The sequence below is a fragment of the Cervus elaphus genome, chromosome 14 (genome assembly GCF_910594005.1).
Source record: "Cervus elaphus chromosome 14, mCerEla1.1, whole genome shotgun sequence".
Taxonomy (NCBI): domain Eukaryota; kingdom Metazoa; phylum Chordata; class Mammalia; order Artiodactyla; family Cervidae; genus Cervus; species Cervus elaphus.
In genome coordinates, this window is record NC_057828.1 from 29,997,477 (window position 1) to 30,020,627 (window position 23,151).

The 23,151-nt window shown below is 37.3% G+C and overlaps 1 protein-coding gene across 1 annotated transcript in view; it reads left to right on the plus strand.

Moving 5' to 3' along the window:
* Positions 1-23,151, plus strand: part of DNAH14 (dynein axonemal heavy chain 14) — a 388,841-nt gene that overhangs the window by 11,322 nt on the left and 354,368 nt on the right. Inside the window, exons 3-6 of the mRNA XM_043922886.1 lie at positions 5,114-5,241; positions 16,092-16,222; positions 18,771-18,923; positions 19,971-20,083. Of these exons, the coding sequence (XP_043778821.1) occupies positions 5,114-5,241; positions 16,092-16,222; positions 18,771-18,923; positions 19,971-20,083 (525 nt within the window). The remainder of the gene's footprint in view (positions 1-5,113; positions 5,242-16,091; positions 16,223-18,770; positions 18,924-19,970; positions 20,084-23,151) is intronic.

Genomic DNA, 23,151 nt, shown 5'->3' on the forward strand with positions numbered 1-23,151 from the left:
CTGGATAGCCAATTTTCAAAGAGTAAAACTAGACCTGTATTATTCAGTACACAAAAATTAACAGAAAATGGTTTAAAGAGTTGAAAATAATGTTGTTGTTGTTGAGGAATATAATATCTGAAAGCAGTAAAACTCCTAGAAGGAGACCAGTGTAAAACTCTTTGACATTGGTCTTGGTGACAATTTTCATGAATTTGACCCCAAAAGCAAAGTGAACAAAAGCAAAAATAAACAAGTGGGACTACATAAAACTAGTTTTGCACACCAAAGGAAACTATCAAGAAAATGAAAGGACATTCTACCAAATGGTAGTAAATAATCATATATCTGATAACTTGCAAATCATATATCTGATAAGAGGTTAATATCCAAAATATATAAAGAGCTCATGCAACTCAACAGCAAAAAATCAAGCAACTAGATTAAAATTTGGGCAGAAGATGTGAATAGACATTTTTTCAAAGAAGAAATACAGATGGCCAACAGGTACATAAGCGGCTCAGCATCACTAGTCATCAGAGAAATGCAAATCAAAATCACAAAGAGATAATCATCACACCTGTTAGAATGGCTGTTATAAAAAAGACAAGAAATAAGAGTGTTTGCAAGGATGTGGAGAAAAGGGAACCCATGTGTACTGTTTGTGGGAATGTAAATTAGTATAACCACTTTGGAAAATAGTATTGAGTTTTCCTCAAACTAAGAATAGAATTACCACATGATCCAGCAGTTATACTTCTTGATTTTTATCTGAAGGATATGAAAGCTCTAACTTGAAATGATATATGCACCCCCGATGTTCATTGCAACATTATTTTCTGTAGTATAGACATGAAAACAACCTGAGTGTCTACTGTTGGATGAATTGATCAAGAAAATGTGATACAAATACTGGGATATTAGTCAGCTATAAAAAAGGAAATCTTGCCATTTAGGGCAACATAGATGGACGTTACAGCATTCAGTTCAGTTCAGTCACTCAGTCGTGTCCAACTCTCTGTGACCCCATGAATCGCAGCACGCCAGGCCTCCCTGTCCATCACATACTCCCGGAGTTTACTCAAACTCATGTCCATCGAGTCGGTGATGCCGACTCATGGATGAGATGAGCCATCTCATCCTCTGTCGTCCCCTTCTCCTCCTGCCCCCAATCCCTCCCACCATCAGGGTCTTTTCCAGTGAGTCAACTCTTCGCATGAGGTGGCCAAAGTATTGGAGTTTCAGCTTCAGCATCACTCCTTCCAATGAACACCCAGGACTGATCTCCTTTAGGATGGACTGGTTGGATCTCCTTGCAGTCCAAGGGACTCTCAAGAGTCTTCTCCAATACCACAGTTCAAAAGCATCAATTTTTCGGCACTCAGCTTTCTTCACAGTCCACCTCTCACATCCACACATGACCACTGGAAAAACCATAGCCTTGACCAGATGGACCTTTGTTGGCAAAGTAATGTCTCTGCTTTTTACTATGCTATCTAGGTTGGTCATAACTTTCCTTCCAAGGAGTAAGCTTCTTTTAATTTCATGGCCGCAGTCACCATCTGCAGTGATTTTGGAGCCCAAAAATATAAAGTCTCTGACTGTTTCCACTGTTTCCCCATCTATTTGCCATGAAGTGATGAGACCAGATGCCTGATCCTAGTTTTCTGAATGTTAAGCTTTAAGCCAACTTTTTCCCTCTCCTCTTTCACTTTCATCAAGAGGCTTTTTAGTTCCTCTTCACTTTCTGCCATAAGGGTGGTGTCATCTGCATATCTGAGGTTATTGATATTTCTCCCGGCAATCTTGATTCCGGCTTGTGCTTCTTCCAGCCCAGCGTTTCTCATGATGTACTCTGCATATAAGTTAAATAAGCAGGGTGACAATATACAGCCTTGACGTACTCCTTTTCCTATTTGGAACCAGTCCATTGTTCCATGTCCAGTTCTAACTGTTGCTTCCTAACCTGCATACAGGTTTCTCAAGAGGCAGGTCAGGTGGCCTGGTATTCCCATCTCATTCAGAATTTTTGACAGTTTATTGTGATCCACACAGTCGAAGGCTTTCGCGTAGTCAATAAAGCAGAAATAGATATTTTTTCTGGAACTCTCTTGCTTACAACATTATGTTAAGTGAAGTAAGTCGGACAGAAAGACAGAAACTGTGTGGGCTCACTTATATATGGGGAAAAAAGCCCTGAACTCATGGATATAGAGAACAGATTGGTGGTTGCCAGAGGCTGAGGATCAGGGATGGGCAAAATGGGTGAAAGTGTTCAAAAGGAACAGACTTTAAGTCATAAAATAAATAATGCATAGGGATGTATAGACAGTCCCCAACTTAAGGATGGTTCAACTTAGAAGTTTTTTATCTTATAATGGAAAATTGGTGCATATCCAGTCTTTGGATTTTGATCTTTCCCTGGGGTAGCGAAATGTAGTACAATATTCTTTTATAATGCTGGGCAGCAGCAGTGAGACACAGCTCCCAGTCAACCACACAGCCATGAGGGTAAGCAACCAACACATTTATAACCATACTGTACCCATACAGCCATTCTGTTTTTCACTTTCAATACAGTATTCAATAAATCACATAAAATATTCACATTTATTTTAAAATAAGCTTTATGTTAGATGATTTTGCCCAGCTGTTGGCTAATGTAAATTTTCTGGGCACTCCAAGGTAGGCTAAGATAAGCTATGATGTTTCGTAGCTTAGGTGTGTTAAGTGCATTTTCAACTTAGTGATACTTTCAACTTACTGTGGGTTTACCAGGACATTTTGCCATCATAAATGGAAGATCTGTCATTTACAACATTACTATTATTAACAATAGTAACCAGTGTTAATAAGAGAGTAAATTTTAAAACTTCTCATGTAAAGAAAAAGATTTATAACTATGTGTGATGATGAATGGTAACTAGAATTAACTATGGTGGTAATTTTGCAATGTGTACAAATACTGAGACATTATGTTGTACACTTGAAACTAATATTATTTGTCAATTATACCTTTATAAAAAGAGGAAGACATGGTCTAAAGTATCAAATAACACTGGTAAGTCTAGTAAAATAAGGACAGACACTGTCCATTGACTTTATTGACCTGAAGAATATGTTCACTTGAATATTGTTTTAGTGGAGTTCCAAAGCCAGACTGGAATGGATTAAGAAGTGCATAGTAGATGAAGAAATAGAATAGAGACTATATGCAACTCTTTCCAGAATTTTGACTGTGAAGAAAGGCAATTAACAGATTGAGAAGCTGCTTGGATATGAAAAAGAAAAAAAGAATGGTTAATAGTGTAGGCATGAGGGGATATGTCTAACAAAAGGTGGAAATGATTGGTTTTGGGAGGAGGAGAAACAGACATCTCCTTTATTAGTAAGGAGGGCAGAAGCATTAGTATAGACGTGTGTTGCTTGGCTTATTATATGGCAATGACTATTTGAAGGAATTCCCATCTGATGCCCTTATGTTCCTTGGAAGTGTTGTCGTGAGATTAGTTGAAATTGGGAGATTGGAATTTAATGGTTTGAGATTCAGGGAGCATGGAGAAAGTCTGAAATAGCTGTTGAAAAGCCAGAAGAGTAAGTTAACCAGAAAAATAATTGTGCAGATGTACGCACAGAGGGCATATAGAGTTGGGTTCATCCAGCTCTGGTGTTCAGCAATATAGGAGAGACCAAAAGAAAGGGAAAGTTTAGGATATTGACAAGAGTTTTGTTGAAAGACAGCCTCAACTGGATAAAGGGAAAAGTGAAAAAAAAGAAAAGAAGGTTGATGGATTGTAAAAAAGTAATGGAACAGTGAACTGGAAGTACTGAGGAGGTCAAAGAATGGTGATGTTGGGAGTAATAAACAAGCTGGAAGGATAAAGGCCAGTGATGGCAAACTTAAGGATATAATCTTGGTGGTGGTAAGTTGAAGTGGACTAACTCAACTAAGATATGAGAGGTTGTCTAGAAATTGGGAGATAGGAGCATGATATCAGACAGGTCTTAATTCATGAACAGTGAAGTTTCTAGGGGGCTTCCCACGTGGTGTAGTGGTAAAGAATCCATCTCTAGTGCAGAAGATATGAGAGACGTGAGTTTGATCCCTTGGTCGGGGAAGATCCCCTGGAGGAGGAAATGGCAACCCACTCCAGTATTCTTGCCTGAAAAGTCCCATGGACAGAGGGGCCTGGTGAGCTACAGTCCATGGTGTCACAAAGAGCTGGACACGACTGAGCACGTATCACCAAAATCTTCTAGAATGATGACGGATTTAATATGGAGTAAGTAAGCCATCCCTGGAGCCAGGGTTCCAGATTAATTGGGTGACCAGATAATTGGTGGATGTCAATGAAAAATGGAAGAATATGATATAACAAAAAGGCTTGAGCTTCAGAGGAGTAGGATTTTTTTAAAGGGCAAATTGTAATGATTTGGAAGTGGTGAATGAGGAGCAAGGAGGAAAACAAGCCACTTTCTAATCTTGAGGTATATGAGGTAATGGTGTATAAACAGCCACTACTTGAGGGGGTTGCATGTTAATTCAGTGTTAGAAAATAACAAAACTAGAGTAGGTTGCCATTCCCTTCTCCAGGGGATCTTCCCTACCCAGGGATTGAACCCAGGTCTCCTGTATTGCAGGTAGATTCTTTTACCATCTGAGCCACCAGGCCCTATGTTACTTTTCAGCATTTGTATCTATACATTTTTTAGGCTTAGTTATTAAATTACAGTTAATAAAAGGGTTTTGTATGTATTTATTTCACAGGAGGATTCATATTTAAAAGGCTTGTTGTAATAATAAGATCATTAACATTTACCTTAGTAACCACTTACTATGTACTTTAAGCATATTAAATATAATAATTTGACCCTTGTAACAAACCTCTGAGGTTCTCACAGTAACAATCTTCAATTCAAAGGTGAGTAAAGTAAAGCAGACTGATAATTAGAAGGTAAATCACAAAACTGGTAGTGGTAAAGTCACAGTTTGACTCATTCTGTGCTCTCAAATACTATGACGTAATGATCAGCTATGTTGGTTGGTATGTGGAATTATGTGGTATTATTTATAGCTCATGCAGATTATTCAATTAATAATGGTTTTATTTTTAGATTACCTTCAAGCAATTAGAATTCAACAAGATGTACTTACTTCAGAACCATTACCGGGTAAGAAGAAAGAGAAATCAAAGGAAAAGGATCAAACTCATGCTTGTCCAAACGTTAGGAAAAAAAGACTTACTTCATATGATAGAACAGGTATGAGATACTGACCCAGCTTGTTTAGAAGACACTACACTTTAAAAAATTACTCTGTGGTTTTGTGTGCTTATGTTGTATACTTTTTATTTTATTTATTTAGTTTTTAATATTTTAGTTATATTTGGTTGCACTGGGTCTTCCTTGCTGCTCGCAGGCTTTCTCTAGTTGTGGCGAGCAGGGGCTAGTCTTTGTTGTGGAGTGTGGGCTTCTCATTGTAGTGGCTTCTCTTGTGGAGCATGGGCTCTAGGGCTCACGGGCTTCAGTAGTTGTGGAGCGTGGGGTTAGTTGCTCTGCAGCATGTGGAATCTTTCCAGACCAGGAATCAAACCTGTGTCTCCTGCATTGGCAGGCTGATTCTTAACCAATGGACCACCAGAAAAGTCTAACACAGATTTTAGAGGAAACAGTTTACTGAATTTTATGTGTTTGGTTGCTTAAATAATTTTTAAATTTTGAATATAAATTTTAAAATCCTTTTAAAAGAATTCCTAAAATGTTTAAGAATTCTGTTTGAAAACCTAAAATATCACTAGATTAAAAATTGACAGACTGTTCAATGATTGTTTTTAATCAAAAATAGTCTCTGAAGGTTTTGATGTATAACTATAAATAAGATAAAATAGTGTGGTTTTGCTTTATTCTTTTATTAAAACTTGATGGTATCATCATATTTAATGATTTTATGCCTTTGTCCAACTTAGTTTAAATCCCCAAGTGAAAAATTCATTTAAAAGGATTTTCTTCCACTAACATTTTCCAGTTTGTGCTTCTCTGTAGCTGAAATTTTTATTTGTATTAATATTTTAAGTTTTATAGGGCAAAGTACACTCTTCTATTTTTCACTGAAATACTGTGGTCCGAGGAAGATTTATCATAAAACTATTGAAGTTTAGACTTCAGAGTCTCTCACTTATATAGGCTTCATTTTTTTAAAAGAAAATCCTCAAAATTATAAATGCCTGAGACTGGACAAAACCTGCATGGATGTGGTGGTATTCATGCCCTTGTCTAATCCTTTCCCCTTGAGAGTGGGCAAGACCTGTGACTGCTTCTCATCAGTAGAATATGAAAAAGGCAATGGGCTGTTCCTTCTGTGATTATATTACATTATGTAACCCTCTTGCTAGCAGACTTCATGAGTCTTTCTCCTCTTCTGGTTTCAAAGAAGTAAGCTGCTACTTCTACAGCTATAAGGAAATGAATTCTATACCAACAGTCTGGAAGCTGATCCTTTCCCATCTGAACCTCCAAATGAGAATCCAACCCCCGCTAATACCTTGATTGCAAACTAATAGAGGACTGAGTTAAGCCATATCCAGACTCCTGACCCACAGAAATGTAGGTGGCTTTAAACCACTAAAATTGTGGTTTAAATTTAAACCGCAATTTAAATGTAAATTGTAGTGCATTTAGACATCTAGTAGTGGATCTCACTGCAACAAATACAGTCACTGTTGCTACGAATTATGAATTCTTAGCATTGAATATATTATTACATTGTTCTTTAGTGTTTTGAACTTGGTATCAGTGTAAGAATGTAATAATTTAGGCTTAATGACTGCCAGATAAATAAAAACAATCTAATCCTTTAATGATGACATTTATTTAATTTGCTCTCCTCACTTAGCTTCTATAAATCCATGAAAACAGACTGCTAAAGACTTAAGTACTTAGAATTTTTAAAAATATTTTTGAAAAGTTTTACACAGAAAAAGTAGAGATGATAACAGCTATTCATGTACTCACTATCTGAATATAATACACGTTAAGATTTTATAATTTTTAAAGCAAATTATAATAGGCACAGTGCTACTCTGTTACTGTCTCCGTGTGCTCTGGAGAACAATGTATATTCTCCTTTTGGATAGAATGCTTTTTGTATATTAAGTTCTTCTGATCTAATGTGTTATTTAAATTCACTGTTTCCATATTGATTTTCTGTATGGAGGATGTGAAGTGAAGTAAAAGTTTTAGTTGCTCAGTCATGTCCAAGTCTTTGTGACACTGCCAGGCTCTTCCTGTTAATATTTGCTTTATATACCTTTGCTGTGTTCCTCTGTGGGATGCATATACATTTCTAAATGTTATATCTTCCTGTTATATCTTCCTTTTATCATTATATAATGGCCTTTGTCTTTTATTATGGTCTTTGTTCTGAAGTCTCTTTTGTCTGATACAAGTATAACTACTGCAGCCCTCTTTTCCATTTACATGGAGTATCTTTTTTCCATCCTTCACTTTCAATCTGTGAATATCCTTTTTTCTGAAGTAAATCTCTTGTAGGCAGCAAACAAATGAGTCTTCTTTTTTTTTTTTTATCTGTTCACCCTCTCTGTGTCTCCTAATTAATCGGTAAATTTAGTCCATTTACATTTAAAAAGTAATCATTAACTGTTGCGTGTGTGCCTGCGTTGCTAAGTCACTTCAGTTGTTTCGGGTCTGACTCATCGTGACCCGATTGCCTGCAGCTTGCCAGGCTCCTGTGGCCATGGGGTTTTCCAGGTAGAAGACTGGAGTGGGTTGCCATGCCCTCCTCCAGGGTGTCTTCCTTATCCAGGGATTGAATCTGTGTCTCCTATGTCTCTTGTATTGGTAGGCAGGTTCTTTTTCACTAGTGAGACCTGGTAATGCTTGACCTTCATACTACCTTTATAATTGATTAATCCACGACATTTACTTTATATTTACCTTTCTGGTGAGATTTATTCTTTTATCTGTTTTCTTGATACTAATTAGTACCCTTTTCAGCTAAGTCCCTTTAACATTTCCTTTAAGGCCAGTTTAGTGATGATGAACTTTTTCCTTGCTCTTCCTTTTTTGGGAAGCTCTGTTTTCTTCAGTTCTGAATGATAACTTTGTCGAGTATTCTTGGTTGGAAGTTTTTTCTTTCAGCATTTTGAATATTCTGTCCAATTCTCTTCTGGTCTGCAGAGTTTCTGCTGAAAAATCTGTTTGTAGTCCTTTGTGCATAACAGATTGTTTTCTCTTGATTCTTTTAAGGTTTTTCCTTGTCTTTAACATTTGACATTTTAATTATAGTATGTCTTGGTGTGGAACTCTGGGTTAATCTTACTTGGAATCCTCTGGTTTTCCTGAATCTGAATCTATGTTTCCTGTCCTGAGTTAGGGAAGTTTTCAGCCATTATTTCTTCAAATTATTTTTATGGGCTTTTCTCTCTCTTTTCACTTTCAAGGACATCTATTGTTTTTTCTGCTCTGATTTTGATAGGATCCATTGTCTTTTCTTTGAGGTCACTGACCCTTACTTCTGCTTCATCTAGACTGTTGTTGAACCCTGTTAGTGTATTTTTCAGTTCAATTATTGTATTTTTCAGCTTTGTGACTTCAGTCAGGTCAGTCACTCAGTCATGTCTGACTCTTTTCGACCTCATGGGCTGCAGCACGCCAGGCTTCCCTGTCCTTCACTCCTGGAGCCTACTCAGACTCATCTCCATCACATCGGTGATGCAATCCAGCCACCTCATCCTCTGTCATCCCCTTTTCCTCCTGCCTTCAATCTTTCCCAGCATCAGGGTCTTTTCTAATGAGTCGGTTCTTCACATCAGGTGGCCAAAGTATTGGAGTTTCAGCTTCATCATCAGTCCTTCCAATGAATATTCAGGACTGAGTTCCTTTAGGATGGATTGGTTGGATCTCCTTGCAGTCCAAGGGACTCTCAAGAGTCTTCTCCAACACCATAGTTCTAAAGCATCAATTCTTCGGTGCTCAGCTTTCTTTATAGTCCAGCTCTCACATCCATACATGACTACTGGAAAAAACCATAGCTTCGACTAGATGAACCTTTGTTGATAAAGAAATGTCTCTGCTTTTTAATATGCTGCCTAGGTTGGTCATAGCTTTTCTCCAAGGAGCAAGCGTCTTTTAATATCATGACTGCAGTCACCATCTGCAGTGATTTTGGAGCCTAAGAAAATAAAGTCTGTCACTGTTTCCACCATTTCCCCATCTATTTGCCATGAAGTGATGGGACCAGATGCCATGATCTTAGTTTTCTGAATGTTGAGCTTTAAGCCAACTTCTTCACTCTACTCTCTCACTTTCATCAAGAGGCTTTTTAGTTCTTCTTTGCTTTCTGCCATCAGCATGATGTCATCTGCATATCTGAGGTTATTGATATTTCTCCCAGCAATCTTGATTCCAGCTTGTGCTTCTTCCAGCCCAGCATTTCTCATGATGTACTCTGCATATAAGTTAAATAAACAGGGTGACAATTTACAGCCTTGACGTACTCCTTCCTGATTTGGAACCAGTCTGTTGTTCCATGTCCAGTTCTAACTGTTGCTTCTTGACCTGCATACAGATTTCTCAGGAGGCAGGTAAGGTGGTCTGGTATTCCCATCTCTTGAAGAATTTTTCATAGTTTGTTGTGATCCACACAGTCAAAGGCTTTGACATAGTCAATAAAGCAAAAGTAGATTTTTTTTTTTCCTGGAACTCTCTTGCTTTTTCGATGATCCAGCAGATATTGGTAATTTGATCTCTGGTTCCTCTGCCTTTTCTAAATCCAGCTTGAACATTTGGAAGTTCACGGTTCACATACCGTTGAAGCCTGGCTTGGGGAATTTTGAGCACTACTTTACTAGTGTGTCAGATGAGTGCAATTGTGCAGTAGTTTGAGCATTCTTTGGCATTGCCTTTCTTTGGGATTGGAATGAAAACGGACCTTTTCCCATCCTGTGGCCACTGCTGAGTTTTCCAAATTTGCTGGCATATAGAGTGCAGTGCTTTCACAGCATCGTCTTTTAGGATTTTAAATAGCTCAACTGGAATTCCATCATGTCCCCTAGCTTTGTCTGTCATGATGTTTCCTAAGGCCCACTCAACTTCTCACTCCAGAATGTCTGGCTCTAGGTGAGTGTTCACACCATTGTGTTTATCTGGGTCATGAAGATCTTTTTTGTATAGTTCTGTGTATTCTTGCCACCTCTTCTTAATCTCTTCTGCTTCTGTTAGGTCCACACCATTTCTGTCCTTTATTGTGCTCATCTTTGCATGAAATGTTCCCTTGGTGTATCTGATTTTTTGGAAGAGATCTCTAGTCTTTCCCATTCTATTGTATTTCTCTATTTCTTTGCATTGATCACTGAGAAAGGCTTTCTTATCTTTCCTTGCTATACTTTGGAACTCTGCATTCAAATGGGTGTATCTTTCCTTTTCTCCTTTGCCTTTAGCTTCTCTTCTTTTCTCAGCTATTTGTAAGGCCTCATCAGACAATTATTTTGACTTTTTACATTTCTTTTTCTTGGGGATGGTCTTGTTCACTGCCTCCTGTACAGTGTCATGAACCTCTGTCCTTAGTTCTTCAGGCACTCTGTCTATCAGATCTAATCTCTTGAATCTATATGACTTCAGTTTGTTACTTTTATTGTCTTTCTCTTTTTTGAAGTTCTCACTGTATTCATTGATTCTTCTGATTTGGTGAGGCTCTCTATGGCCATTACTCTGAACTCTTTTACAGGTAAATTATTTACCTCCAATTTATTAAGATTTTTCCTGAGATTTTATTTTATTTGGAGTATAGTCCTTTGTTTCTTCATTTTTATTGACTTTCTGTTTTGGTTTCTATGTAATAGATGAAACAACCATGTCTCCATGTCTTGAAATAGTGGCCTCATGTAGGAAATACACCTTGTTGTTCAACCCTGCCCTAGGTCTTGGTTGCCTCTCAAATCTTTGTGATTGTCCAAGCAGCCTATTATGTTTTTAATAGCTCCAAGTAGTTGAAGCTGTGCCAAGACCTGTCAGTCCAAAGGGGAGCATCTCAGTCAGAACCTAATTTTAGGCTGATTGAAAGCCAGACTCTCAGGAAGCAGTTCTTAAAATATTCAGATATATGAGACTACAAGTGTATGTCCCATGGTTGTTCCTGCATGGTAGTCACGAAAATTGAGGCCCCAGCTAGTGTGTAAACTCACTTCTGGGAGGTAGTAGTGAGCTGTGGAGGCTGAGCCCCTGGGTCTGTTGCCTCTTGATGTACCCTGGAGGTGGTAGCTGTTTAAGAACGCTTTTCCTATTGGTTATAGTCCTGTGCGCTCCATGAGCATAGCTCTGCTGGTCGCATGATCCCTGGCCATGTAGAGGTGTCTCCTGGCCGCAGCTGCAAAAATTGGGGTGCCAGACAAGTTGTCAGTTCCTATTTGGGAGATACCAACAGCTAGAGCAAGGCAGAGAGAGAGCACTTCCTTAGGCCACTAGGCATGTGTCAAACCAGAAACCTGCCTCTCAGGCCAATGCCCCTGAACAAACAAATGGACCTCTTTCACAGAGATACTGGGCGTGTGTTTCAGTCTGCTGTCTGTGCAATGCCTTAGGGGTAGTAGCCAGCCAAAAGCTGTCTCTTTGATCTTTACAGCCCCATGGAACCAGGAACTCAAACTCCCTTTATCCTCCAGAGCCAGATGATCAAAAGGCATCCCCTGGGTAGTAGCTTTAAAAATTAGGGCACCAGAAGCATGTAAGGGCTCTCTTCTGGGAGATACTGGTACTCTGGAATGTGGCAGAGGTGATCACTGGCTGTAGTGGGTCAAAGCGAGGGCTCCCAAATAGTGCCTGACAGCTAGGGCAAGCAGAGGAAGAGTCTAAAGATGGTGTCCACCAGTCTCTGTCCCTGGAGAGTGCTCCAGCAGGCTCTTAATGTGTGCATTAAATTAGATGCTTGCCTCTCAGGCCAACCCTTTAGTACATGCAAATGAACCTCTTTCCCTTAAAGTCTGAGTGTAATCAGCTGCCTCTGAGCTATGTTTCTGCATGGGTGAGTCCAGTGCACAAACCCTTTAAGAGCCATTTCTCAGATCACTACACTCTTGTGGGTCTTGTGAACACAAGCCTTGCCAGTTTTCAAAGCTAGATTTGGGGGGGCGCTCATCCCTTAGGAGCAGGTCTTAAAGTTGGGGTGCCCAATGTGAGATTCAAAACCTTTGCTTTTCAGGGAAATGCTTCAGATTTTGAGTTTCAGATTTTGGGTTGTGGGTTTAGGTTGCTGTGCCAGGAGTGGGGTTTTAGACAAGATTGTTATCTCAGCCTCTCTACCCACCTTAATGTGGCTATCTTCTCCTTTGTCCAATATGATGTTGTTCCTCTGCCAAAGGAAATTTCCAGAGGAAATTGTTCCACATGTATCAGTCATTTAGAAGAAATTGCTCCAAATTCAGATGTGTCCATGGGAAGAGGTTCAGCATCTTCCTCATCTTAAGCTAGAACTCCCTATATTCTTAACTGATTGTGAAGGTGGATTATAGACCAGTCTCCTCATGCTTCTGAGATAAAGAATTACTGTCTTGGATTAGACTATACACCTAGCGTACTTAGGGAAGTGCATCACATTCCAATGTTAAATATATAATATACTGTCTGTTTTTAGTAAATATCTATGATTTTTTCATTAAATCTGACTCTTATTAGAAAGACACTTTTCCCAGCTTTTTGAAAGATATTCATTAAACTTACTACATATTCTGGAAAATCATTATTTTTTATTTGTCCTGAATTACTTCCATTTCCCAACAATCTCTATTATATCTATTAAATCAGCCATATCACCATCAATAATGAATATATTAATTTATACTTTTACATTCTTGCATAAAAGGATTACTTTTTCCAGCAGTTGATATCCCAGCTTTTAATTTTTTGCTAGTCCGATTGGTGAGAACAACTCCCTGCTTTACTAATAAAGCTGAACATTTTTAACTGGCCGTTTGTCTTTTCCTGTAAATTATTTGCTCATCTTTTTATCAAAATGTTTATTTCTTATTGATTGGGCAGAAGTCTTTAAATATTTGGTATATTGATCTCTGGTCTTATATAGGTTATAAATATTTTCTGTCAGTATGTTAATTATATTTTAATTTTGTTTATGATGACTTTTCTTCTGTGTAAATTGCTGTTTGTGGAAGTCAAATTTATTATTGTTTTCTTTTTAACATGCTTTGATTATTTTCCAGGAAACTTTCGCTACCCCAAGTTTATAGACATGGTCTCACATATTTTCTTCTAACACATCTGAAATTTGCTTTTCAGCATTTACTTCTCTAATCCATCTATAATTTATGCTTGCATATAACCTCGTACTTTTCCAAATGGCTAACCATTTTCCATTATGATTTATAATCATTCCTCCATTGATTTGAAATAACACCTTTTTAACTAAATGTTGTTGTTCAGTTGCTCAATCATGTTCAACCCTTTGTGACCCCATGGACTACAGCACAACATGCTTCCCTGTCCATCACCAACTCACGGAGCCTGTCAAACTCATGTCCATTGAGTCTGTGATACCATCCAGCCATCTCATCCTTTTTCATCCCCTTCTCCTCCTGCCCTCAGTTTTCCCCAGCATCAGGGTCTTTTCCAGTAAGCCCATCAGGTGGCCAAAATATCAGAGCTTCAGCTTCAGCATCATCCTTCCAATGAATGTTCAAGGTTGATTTCCTTTAGGATTGACTGGTTGGATCTCCTTGCTATCCAAGGGACTCTCAAGAATCTTCTCCAACACCACAATTCAAAAGCATCAATCCTTCAGTGCTCAACTTTCTTTATGGTCCAACTTTCACATCCATACATGATTACTGGAAAAACCAAAGCTTTGACTATACCAAGTTGTCTTTTATAAATATGTCTACTCTGGGGCTTCCCTGGTGGCTCATATGGTAAAGCATCTGCCTGCAGTGCGGAAGACCCAGGTTCGATCCCTGGGTTGGGAAGATCCCCTGGAGAAGGAAATGGCAACCCACTCCAGTACTCTTGCCTGGAAAATTCCATGGACCGAGGAGCCTGGTAGGCTACAGTCCACGGGGTCGCAAAGAGTTGGACACGACTTCACTTTCACTTTCACTTTTGTGTACCCTAATCTGTTCTACCAGACCACCTGACCTGCCTCTTAAACCTGTATGCAGGTCAGGAAGTAACAGTTAGAACTGGACATGGAACAACAGACTGGTTCCAAATAGGAAAAGGAGTACATCAAGGCTGTATATTGTCACCCTGCTTATGTAACTTATATGCAGAGTATATCATGAGAAACGCTGGGCTGGATGAAGCACAAGCTGGAATCAAGATTGCCGGGAGAAATATCAATAACCTCAGATATGCAGATGACACCACCCTTATGGCAGAAAGTGAAGAGGAACTAAAGAGCTTCTTGATGAAAGTGAAAGAGGAGAATGAAAAAGTTGGCTTAAAGCTCAACATTCAGAAAACAAAAATCATGGCATCTGGTCTCATCACTTCATGGCAAATAGATGGGGAAACAGTGGAAACAGTGGCTGACTTTATTTTCTTGGGCTCCAAAATCACTGCAGATGGTGATTGCAGCCATGAAATTAAAGACGCTTACTCCTTGGAAGGAAAGTTATGACCAACCTAGACAGCATAGTAAAAAGCAGAGACATTACTTTGTCAACAAAGGTCCATCTACTCAAGGCTATGGTTTTTCCAGTGGTCATGTATGGATGTGAAAGTTGGACTATAAAGAAAGCTGAACGCTGAAGAACTGATGCTTTTGAACTGTGGTATTGGAGAAGACTCTTGAGAGTCTCTTGGACTGCAAGGAGATCCAACCAGTCCATCCTAAAGGAGATCAGTCCTGGGTGTTCATTGAAAGAACTGATGCTGAAGCTGAAACTCCAATACTTTGACCACCTGATGCGAAGAACTGACTCATTTGAAAAAACCCTGATGCTGGGAAAGATTGAGGGCAGGAGGAGAAGGGGACGACAGAGGATGAGATGGTTAGATGGCATCACTAACTCAATGGACATTAGTTTGGGTAAACTCCAGGAGTTGGTGATGGACAGGGAGGCCTGGCGTGCTGCAGTTCATGGGATTGCAAAGAGTTGGACACGACTGAGCGACTGAGCTGAACTGAATCTGTTCTACTGACCTGTTTTGCTTTTCCTATTCCAACACCACATTACTTTGGTTTCTACAGATACGTATAATATGTTCATATCTAAGTATGTAATATTATATATCCTCTTGATTGGACATACATAATTTGTGTCATCTCCTTACTAATTTTCAGTGCCTCCCTTTCTCTGTTTTATAACTAATGTTAGATATAAAGTATTCTTATTCTTAATGTATATCCATGTATAAGCAACTTACAAGGCTCAGACTAGGGTGAAATAAGTTAGATGCCTAGGAAACAAAATATTATAAGAGGAAAGGTTATTTTTAGGGCCATGAAATCCCTTATTCTAGTCCTGACACTGTTGTATACAATAGCTGAAGTATCATTTAATTCTTAGCAAAGAAACTGTGTTTGTGATTTCTGGAGGACCAGATATCTTGAACTACTTCTTAGCATTGTAAGTTTTGTCAGCATGGCTTTTAAGTGCTAAGAGAATAATATATAAAGCATGGTGAATAAAAACCAAGAAAAGAGAATGTTTTAAGAAGAAGAGAATTGTCAGCTGCTAAGATTTCAAGAAGGATAAGGTCTGAGAGGTGTCTGTTGGATGAATTCTAGGAAGAATTCTTTCCATCTCACTTAGCCATCCCTACTTTTCTGATCCTGTTGCCTCCACCTAAGAAAACACTCCAACTAGCTCCTGTGCCTGGTATCTTCTCTCGCTAATTGTCTGTGTAATTGTGAAATTGTCTTTTGAAATATCTTTCTTAAACAGAAAAATATTATTCCTCCTTTCCAGCTTCTGTTAAAATTGAATTTTAAGCTGGATTTTCTTTCAATTATATAATGTTCGTGTAAATTTTAAGTATGTTACCATTTAATTTTTTCTCTATGTATAAATATTTAACATTATCCTTAAGTAATGTCCATATTTGCACTTACATTGGATATTGGATTTTTTTACCTTCTAAACTAGTACCAAATGATGATGATGTGATACGTCATATTATTAGACTAAGAGAAAAACTTGGTTGGCAAACAGTATTACCACAGCACAGTTTGGAATACAGATGTTTCAAAACTGCAACTCAGAAAATACTTCTAAAGGTATTATTCTATTTTATTCAATTTTTAGTATAAAAATTAAAATTTAAAAACTATATGTAAATCTTTGTTTCCTTCATTTTAGATAGTCTATCAAAATCAGACATCATTACACTAATCAAATTGCAATCATTGTTTTATGGTAATTGCTTACAAAAAATGTTTGATGTAACTTCATTTCACTTATTTAAAGACTGATGAACAGATAAGACATCTCCCTGAAATTTGAATCTATTCTTGTGTTCCTGTTGATTAGTTTTTTGTGATTTACAAAGAAATCCTGATGTATTAATACTTTGTAGCATTCTGTCCTTCTTACTCTCCTGCTCCTGGTACTGGTTTTCTGTCTCCTCTTCTCTATTTTCTTACCTTTTGTATTTTTTTCTTACCCAGCAGCCTCCTCAGAGAGATTTTATCTTGTCCAAGGTCACATGGCTAAAGGTAGAAGCTATCTTCCTCCTGTGACCTCCTTTATGACAAATGATCTAAGATGGAATAGGATCATCTCTTCCTACTTTTAGTTCAGGAATTCTCAAAGTGCAACCCCCAGGCAAGCAGCACCAGAATAGCTTGCAGAATATTAGAAACATGTATTTTCATCTTCACTCTTGACTTTCTGAATCTAAAACTCTAAAGTTGGAGCCCAGAAGTCTGTATTTTATTAAGCTTTCTGGGTGATTCTGATGCACAGTTGAGAACCACTGTTCTAGACCAAGGGTAAGCAAAATTTATTTGGAAAGACCCAGATAATAAACATTTTAAGCTTTTCAGACTATATGATTTCTGTTCTAGTTACTTAATTCTGTCATTGTAGTGAAACAGTAGTGATAGGCAGTGTATAAACAAATGAGCATGGCTGAATTAAAAAAAAATTATTTAAGAATTGGACATCTGGACTTAGCCATAGTTTTCTGATTCCTGCTCTAGACTGTTCCCATGAGGATAAATGGTCTTTTGATTATTGTTCATAGGCAGCATTAATGTAAAATACATGCATGATGGAATCAGATTCACCTAGTTTTGAATCTCTATACACTCACTATGAATCTCTATACACTAACTTCCCTGAGCTTTAGTATCTTGGACCTCGAAGTGGAAATAGTAGTGCTTACTGTACAGAGCTGTGAAAATTCAATGAGATAATGCTTGTGGCATGGTATCTGGCAGATAGTGGGCATGGTAGTTTAAAAAAACATAGCTGTACATGAGTTTACTATCATAAGCTCTCTATGGACTCTCTAATAGGATATATTTCATTTGTATGTGGAGAAAGGATTGAGAATATAAAAAGTAACACTTGTTATTAATTGAAAAGGAATAATTGGAATATATTATTATTCTGCTTCTGTAATTAGATTATTTAATTACATATATGAGCCACTTAGAATAATTGTGTCTACACTAAATTTCTAGTACCCTTAACTTTTTGGATATGTAATTTAGAGTAGAAATGCCTCAAGTAGTCAAATAACTATAACAAAGTTCATGTACTATAGAAGTCGTCACCCAGAGTTTATTATCTCATTTACAGTTTTTAAGGTTGTTTATTAAGGTTTTTAAGAGCACATTATATCAGATGTCAAAATAAGAAGGAAAAAAAAACAGCTGAGACAATTGAGAACAGTGTCTTCAAAGAAGAAAAAAAATTTTTTTAAATAAAACTGGATCTAAGATTTTAAATTACAGTAGTTAGAAATTGTTCAGTTACTAAATGCTTTTTATAATAAAATTTAACTTTTAAAAAAGACTGATTAACTTTCATGTAGAATTTTTGTCAGCAGTTAAAAGTTTCAAAACTGAAATAAATTTCATTTAAAACTTTTTCTTAATGTAGAATGACTGATTTCTCAAAAATGCCAGGTAAGTAAGGAAGTAATGTTTAGTATATTGCAATAGCTCAGAATGTGGATTTAGAATCAGAGTTGTATTCAAATGCTTACTTTGCTACTTTCTGACTTTTCTCAAATTACCTAACTTCTCAAAATAATTAATTTCTATATCAATTTAAATGAGATTAAAATAATCAAGCTTTAATCTCAACTTTAAGAGAAAACTGTAAAGATAATGTATGTGAAACACTAGGTGTATCATCAAATTCTTCAGGTTAATAAGCCTATGTTAGTAAGTATATAGATCAATTTTCATGGATGTTTTATCACCACATTATGTATGAGAATGAAAATTAAATACCTTCAATCTTTAAGAAGAGTGATTTTATTGAGCTTTGATTAGACACTATTTAATGTTAGCTTCATTCAGTGATACTATTCTTTTTTATTTATTTATTTTTAATTTGAGGATAATTACAATACTGTGATAGTTTCTGTGGTACATCAGAATGAATTGACTGTAGGTGTACATGTGTCCCCTCCCTGTTGAACACCCCCTCACTTCCTTCCCCACGCCATCCCTTGAGGTTGTCACAGAGCATTGACTTTGGGTTCCCTTCTTATTTTAATCTATGTTAAAATTGTTTCAGCTTATTGAATAATCTGTTTAACCATTTTATTACTTAATTTGGTCAAATTAATTACATCTTTTCCAACCTCAGGAACCTTTGAAAGATGATGGAGAATTTGTATATTGCCTCCTTCGAAAAAATTCTAAAGCTCTTTATAATCCATATGATCTTCATGTAGTCTCTGCCCACAGAGCTAGACATTGCAAAGAATTTTGGATTATTACTGCTTCATTTATCTCAAAGGTAATATTTACAAGGGATTTTTAAAAATTTCAGAATCATAGTGGAAAAATTATTCATTTTATAACATAATTAGACAAATTCATCTTCTGGGGTTTCAGACAAACGTGGTCATTTGAGTAACAGTTTATGTTTTAAGAGCCTCCTTGAGAGAGTTATTTAATAGTGACTTTTTTTCTTTTTTGTAGAATTTTATGTTTGAGAATTCAGTTTTAAGAATTTTTTTTTTACCCCTCAGGTGCTTTTTTAATATTTAGTGTAGTTTATTAAAGGAAGAACTAGAAAACAGGCATTTGCTGGTAGAGTGAGTATTGTAATAATAAAAATAGAGTGTTTTCTCAGATTTTTCAGAAACTTCATTCCCAGATCTAGAAATTTCCCTATTATACTCTTAGAGAAAACTTTGATATTTACCACAAGTTGTAAGTACCAATTAACTTGTTTCCATGATTTGTTTAATGTCTGTCTGACTTTTTCTGCCCTTTCGTTCTCCTAACTAAACTCTTACATGTACATGCGCAGGACCGTATCTAAATGAAGTATAGACTGCAGATATGGAAATACCTCAAACATGTATTATCAACTGAAAGTGGAATGAACCACTTCTATATAAATAAAAACATGCACATAAATGCGTATGTGCTTATATAGGCAACTTTTATTTGTGAAAGAAATTTAAGAAAATATTACATTTAGATGGGGGAGAGATACTCTTGGGAAGAGAGGAAGCATATCTTGTTTTTTGAATGTCAAAATAGGATTATCTGGAGATTGGGATTATTTTGTACTTAGAAGCTGTTGCATCCATGTAGCTCAAATTAAGTTCATAAATATTTTATAGAAAATGTAAAAATTATGAGATTCAAAGCAATAGTTACTTGTGAAGGGAAATCAAGTTTGAGAGTAGATGAAGTGGTGGAGGTCAGATCTAGAAAAAGCTTACTATAAAGGCAGCTAGCTATGAGCCAAATACAGCTTTTTGTAATTTCTTGAATATAGTGCATGTTTTTTTAAGAAAGTTGAGTCATGTTTTGTCCTTTATATATGCAGGTTACTAAAATAGGTGCTGAAGAAGAAATCGAACTTATACCTACTTTGGAATGGCTACTAGAAAGAAGATTTTACTATTTATTACAACAATTCAAGATATTTTCCAATTTTCGGTGAGATGAATGAACATGAAACCAATTATTTGTAGTGTGATCTTGGTGAAATTGCAGTTGCCTGGATAACATTTGGGTTCTACTACAGTAATGCAATATATGTGGGGAATTATAGAGGAAATAATGTACATCATAACAATTTTTTAGATAAGAGAAATGTACTCATTTATGTATTAAAACTCTTAACCTTTTGGGATAAATACTTTAAGAAAAGGATATTTTATATTCAAGCAAACTTAAATTATAATTAACTTACCTTTTGATTTCATGCATTTATTCATTAAATGAATATTTATGAAAGTCTGCTAAGAACCAGACATTATTCTAGATGCTGGGAATAATGTATTGAACAAACCAAGCAATTGTCTTACTCTCAAAAGAATGTAGATTATAGTGTGTGTGTGTTTGTGTTAGTTGCTCAGTCATGTATGACTGTTTGTGACTCCATGGACTGTAGCCCTCTGGGCTCCTCTTCCATGGAATTCTCCAGGCAAGAATACTGGAGTGAGTTGCCATTCCCTTCCCCAGGGAATCTTCCCAACTGATGGATCCAACATGGGTCTCCCACATTGCGGGCAAATTCTTTGCTGTCTGAGTCACCAGGGAAGCCCAGATTATAGTGCATGAGAAATAATAAAAAGAAACATGAAAACATAACATGTCAGCTGGAGATGAAATGGTATGAAGGAAAGTAAAACAGAATTAGGGAGGTGGGGAACTTTTTAATTTAAGGTCATTTAAAAATTTATCTAGTTACAAGTTACATTTGGCATTGCCCTTCTTTGGGATTGGAATGAAAACTAACCTTTTCCAGTCCTGTGGCCACTGCTGAGTTTTCCAAATTTGCTGGCATATAGAGTGCAGCACTTTCACAGCATCATCTTTCAGGATTTGAAATAGCTCAACTGGAATTCCATCACCTCCACTAGCTTTGTTTGTAGTAGTGCTTCCTAAGGCCCACTTGACTTCACACTCCAGGATGCCTGGCTCTAGGTGAGTGATCACACCATCGTGGTTATCTGGGTCATTAAGCTTTTTTATGTATAGTTCTTCTGTGTATTGTTGCCACCTCTTCTTAATATCTTCTGCTTCTGTTAGGTCCATACCATTTCTGTCCCTTATTGAGCCCATCTTTGCATGAAATGTTCCCTTGGTATCTCTAATTTTCTTCAAGCGTTCTCTAGTCTTTCCATTTATATTGTTTTTCTCTATTTCTTTGATATTGTTCACTTAGGAAAGCTTTCTTGTCTCTCCTTGCTGTTCTTCAGAACTCTGCATTCAAATGGGTATGTCTTTTCTCCTTTGCCTTTAGCTTCTCTTCTTTTCTCAGCTAATTGTAAGGCCTCCTCAGGCAACCGTTTTGCATTTCTTTATCTTGAGGATAGTTTTGATTACAGCCTTCTGTGCCTTGTTATAAACCTCTGTCCATAGTTCTTCAGGCACTCTGTCTGTCAGATCTAATCCTTTGAATCTACTTGTCACTTCCACTGTATAATCATAAAGGATTTGATTTAGGCCATACCTGAATGGCCTAGTGGTTTTCCCTACTTACTTCAATTGTAGTCTGAATTTTGCAATTAGGAATTCATGATCTGAGCACAGTCAGCTCCCGGTCTTGTTTTTGCTGACTGTATAGCACTTCTCCATCTTTGGCTGCAAAGAATATAATCAATGTGGTTTCGGTGTTGACCATCTGGTGATGTCCACGTATAGAGTCTTCTCTTGTGTTGCTGGAAGAGGGTGTCTGCTATGACCAGTGTGTTGTCTTAGTGAAACTGTTTGCCTTTGCCCTGCTTCATTTTGTACTCCAAGGCCAAACTTTCCTGTTACTTCAGGTATCTCTTGACTTCCTACTTTTGCATTCCAGTCCCTATGATGAAAAGGACATCTTTTTTTGGTGTTAGTTCTAGAAGATCTTATAGGTCTTCACAGAACTGTTCAGCTTCTTCAACATTGGTGATTGGGGCATAAACTTGAATTACTGTGATATTGAATGGTTTGCCTTGGAAATGAACAGAGATCATTCTGTCATTTTTAAGATTGCACCCAAGGACTGCATTTTGGACTGTCTTGTTGACTCTGAGGGCTTCTCCATTTCTTCTAAGGGATTCTTGCCTACAGTAGTAGATATAATGGTTATCTGAATTAAATTCACCCATTCCGGTCCATTTTAATTCACTGTTCCTAAAATGTCAGTCTTCACTCTTGCCATCTCCTGTTTGACCACTTCCAGTTTACCTTGATTCATGGATCTAACATTCTAGGTTCCTATGCAAGGAGATCCAACCAGTCCATCCTAAAGGAGATCAGTCCTGGGTGTTCATTGAAAGGACTGATGCTGAAGCTGAAACTCCAGTACTTTGGCCACCTCATGCGAAGGGTTGACTCATTGGAAAAGACCCTGATGCTGGGAGGGATTGGGGGCAGGAGGAGAATAGGACGACAGAGGATGAGATGGCTGGATGGTATCACCGACTCGATGGGCATGAGTTTGAGTAAACTCATGGAGTTGATGATGGACAGGGAGGCCTGGCGTGCTGTGATTCATGGGGTCACAAAGAGTCAGACACGACTGAGCGACTGAACTGAACTGAACTGATGCAAAATTGTTCTTTACAGCATCCGGTTTTACTTTCACCACCAGGCACATCCACAACTGGTCATTCATGTAGTGAACAAATATTTATTATGTATTTGCTCTGTTTTTCTGTTTTGGGCACGGAGATCCAACTGGGAAAAAATATGCAATGTCTGTCTACCTACAGAACTTATATTCTAATGGAGGAAGATAGATATTGAATAAGTAAATAAGATAATTTCAGAGTGTGATAAGGACTAGAAAGATAATAAAACAGAGATGTGTGTGTATGTGTGTGTTGCTACTTTAGATAGGATTGTCAGAGATGTTTTTAAGTAGAGACCTCTATGTGGTGTAGAGGAGATATCCATGTGGGGTCTTGAGAGAAAGGAGTTTCAAGAAGACAATATAGCAAGTTAAACAGTTTTTAGTCAGGAATAAGTTTAATGTATAGTCAAAGGTAGTAATGATGTCACTGAAGCATTGAAGA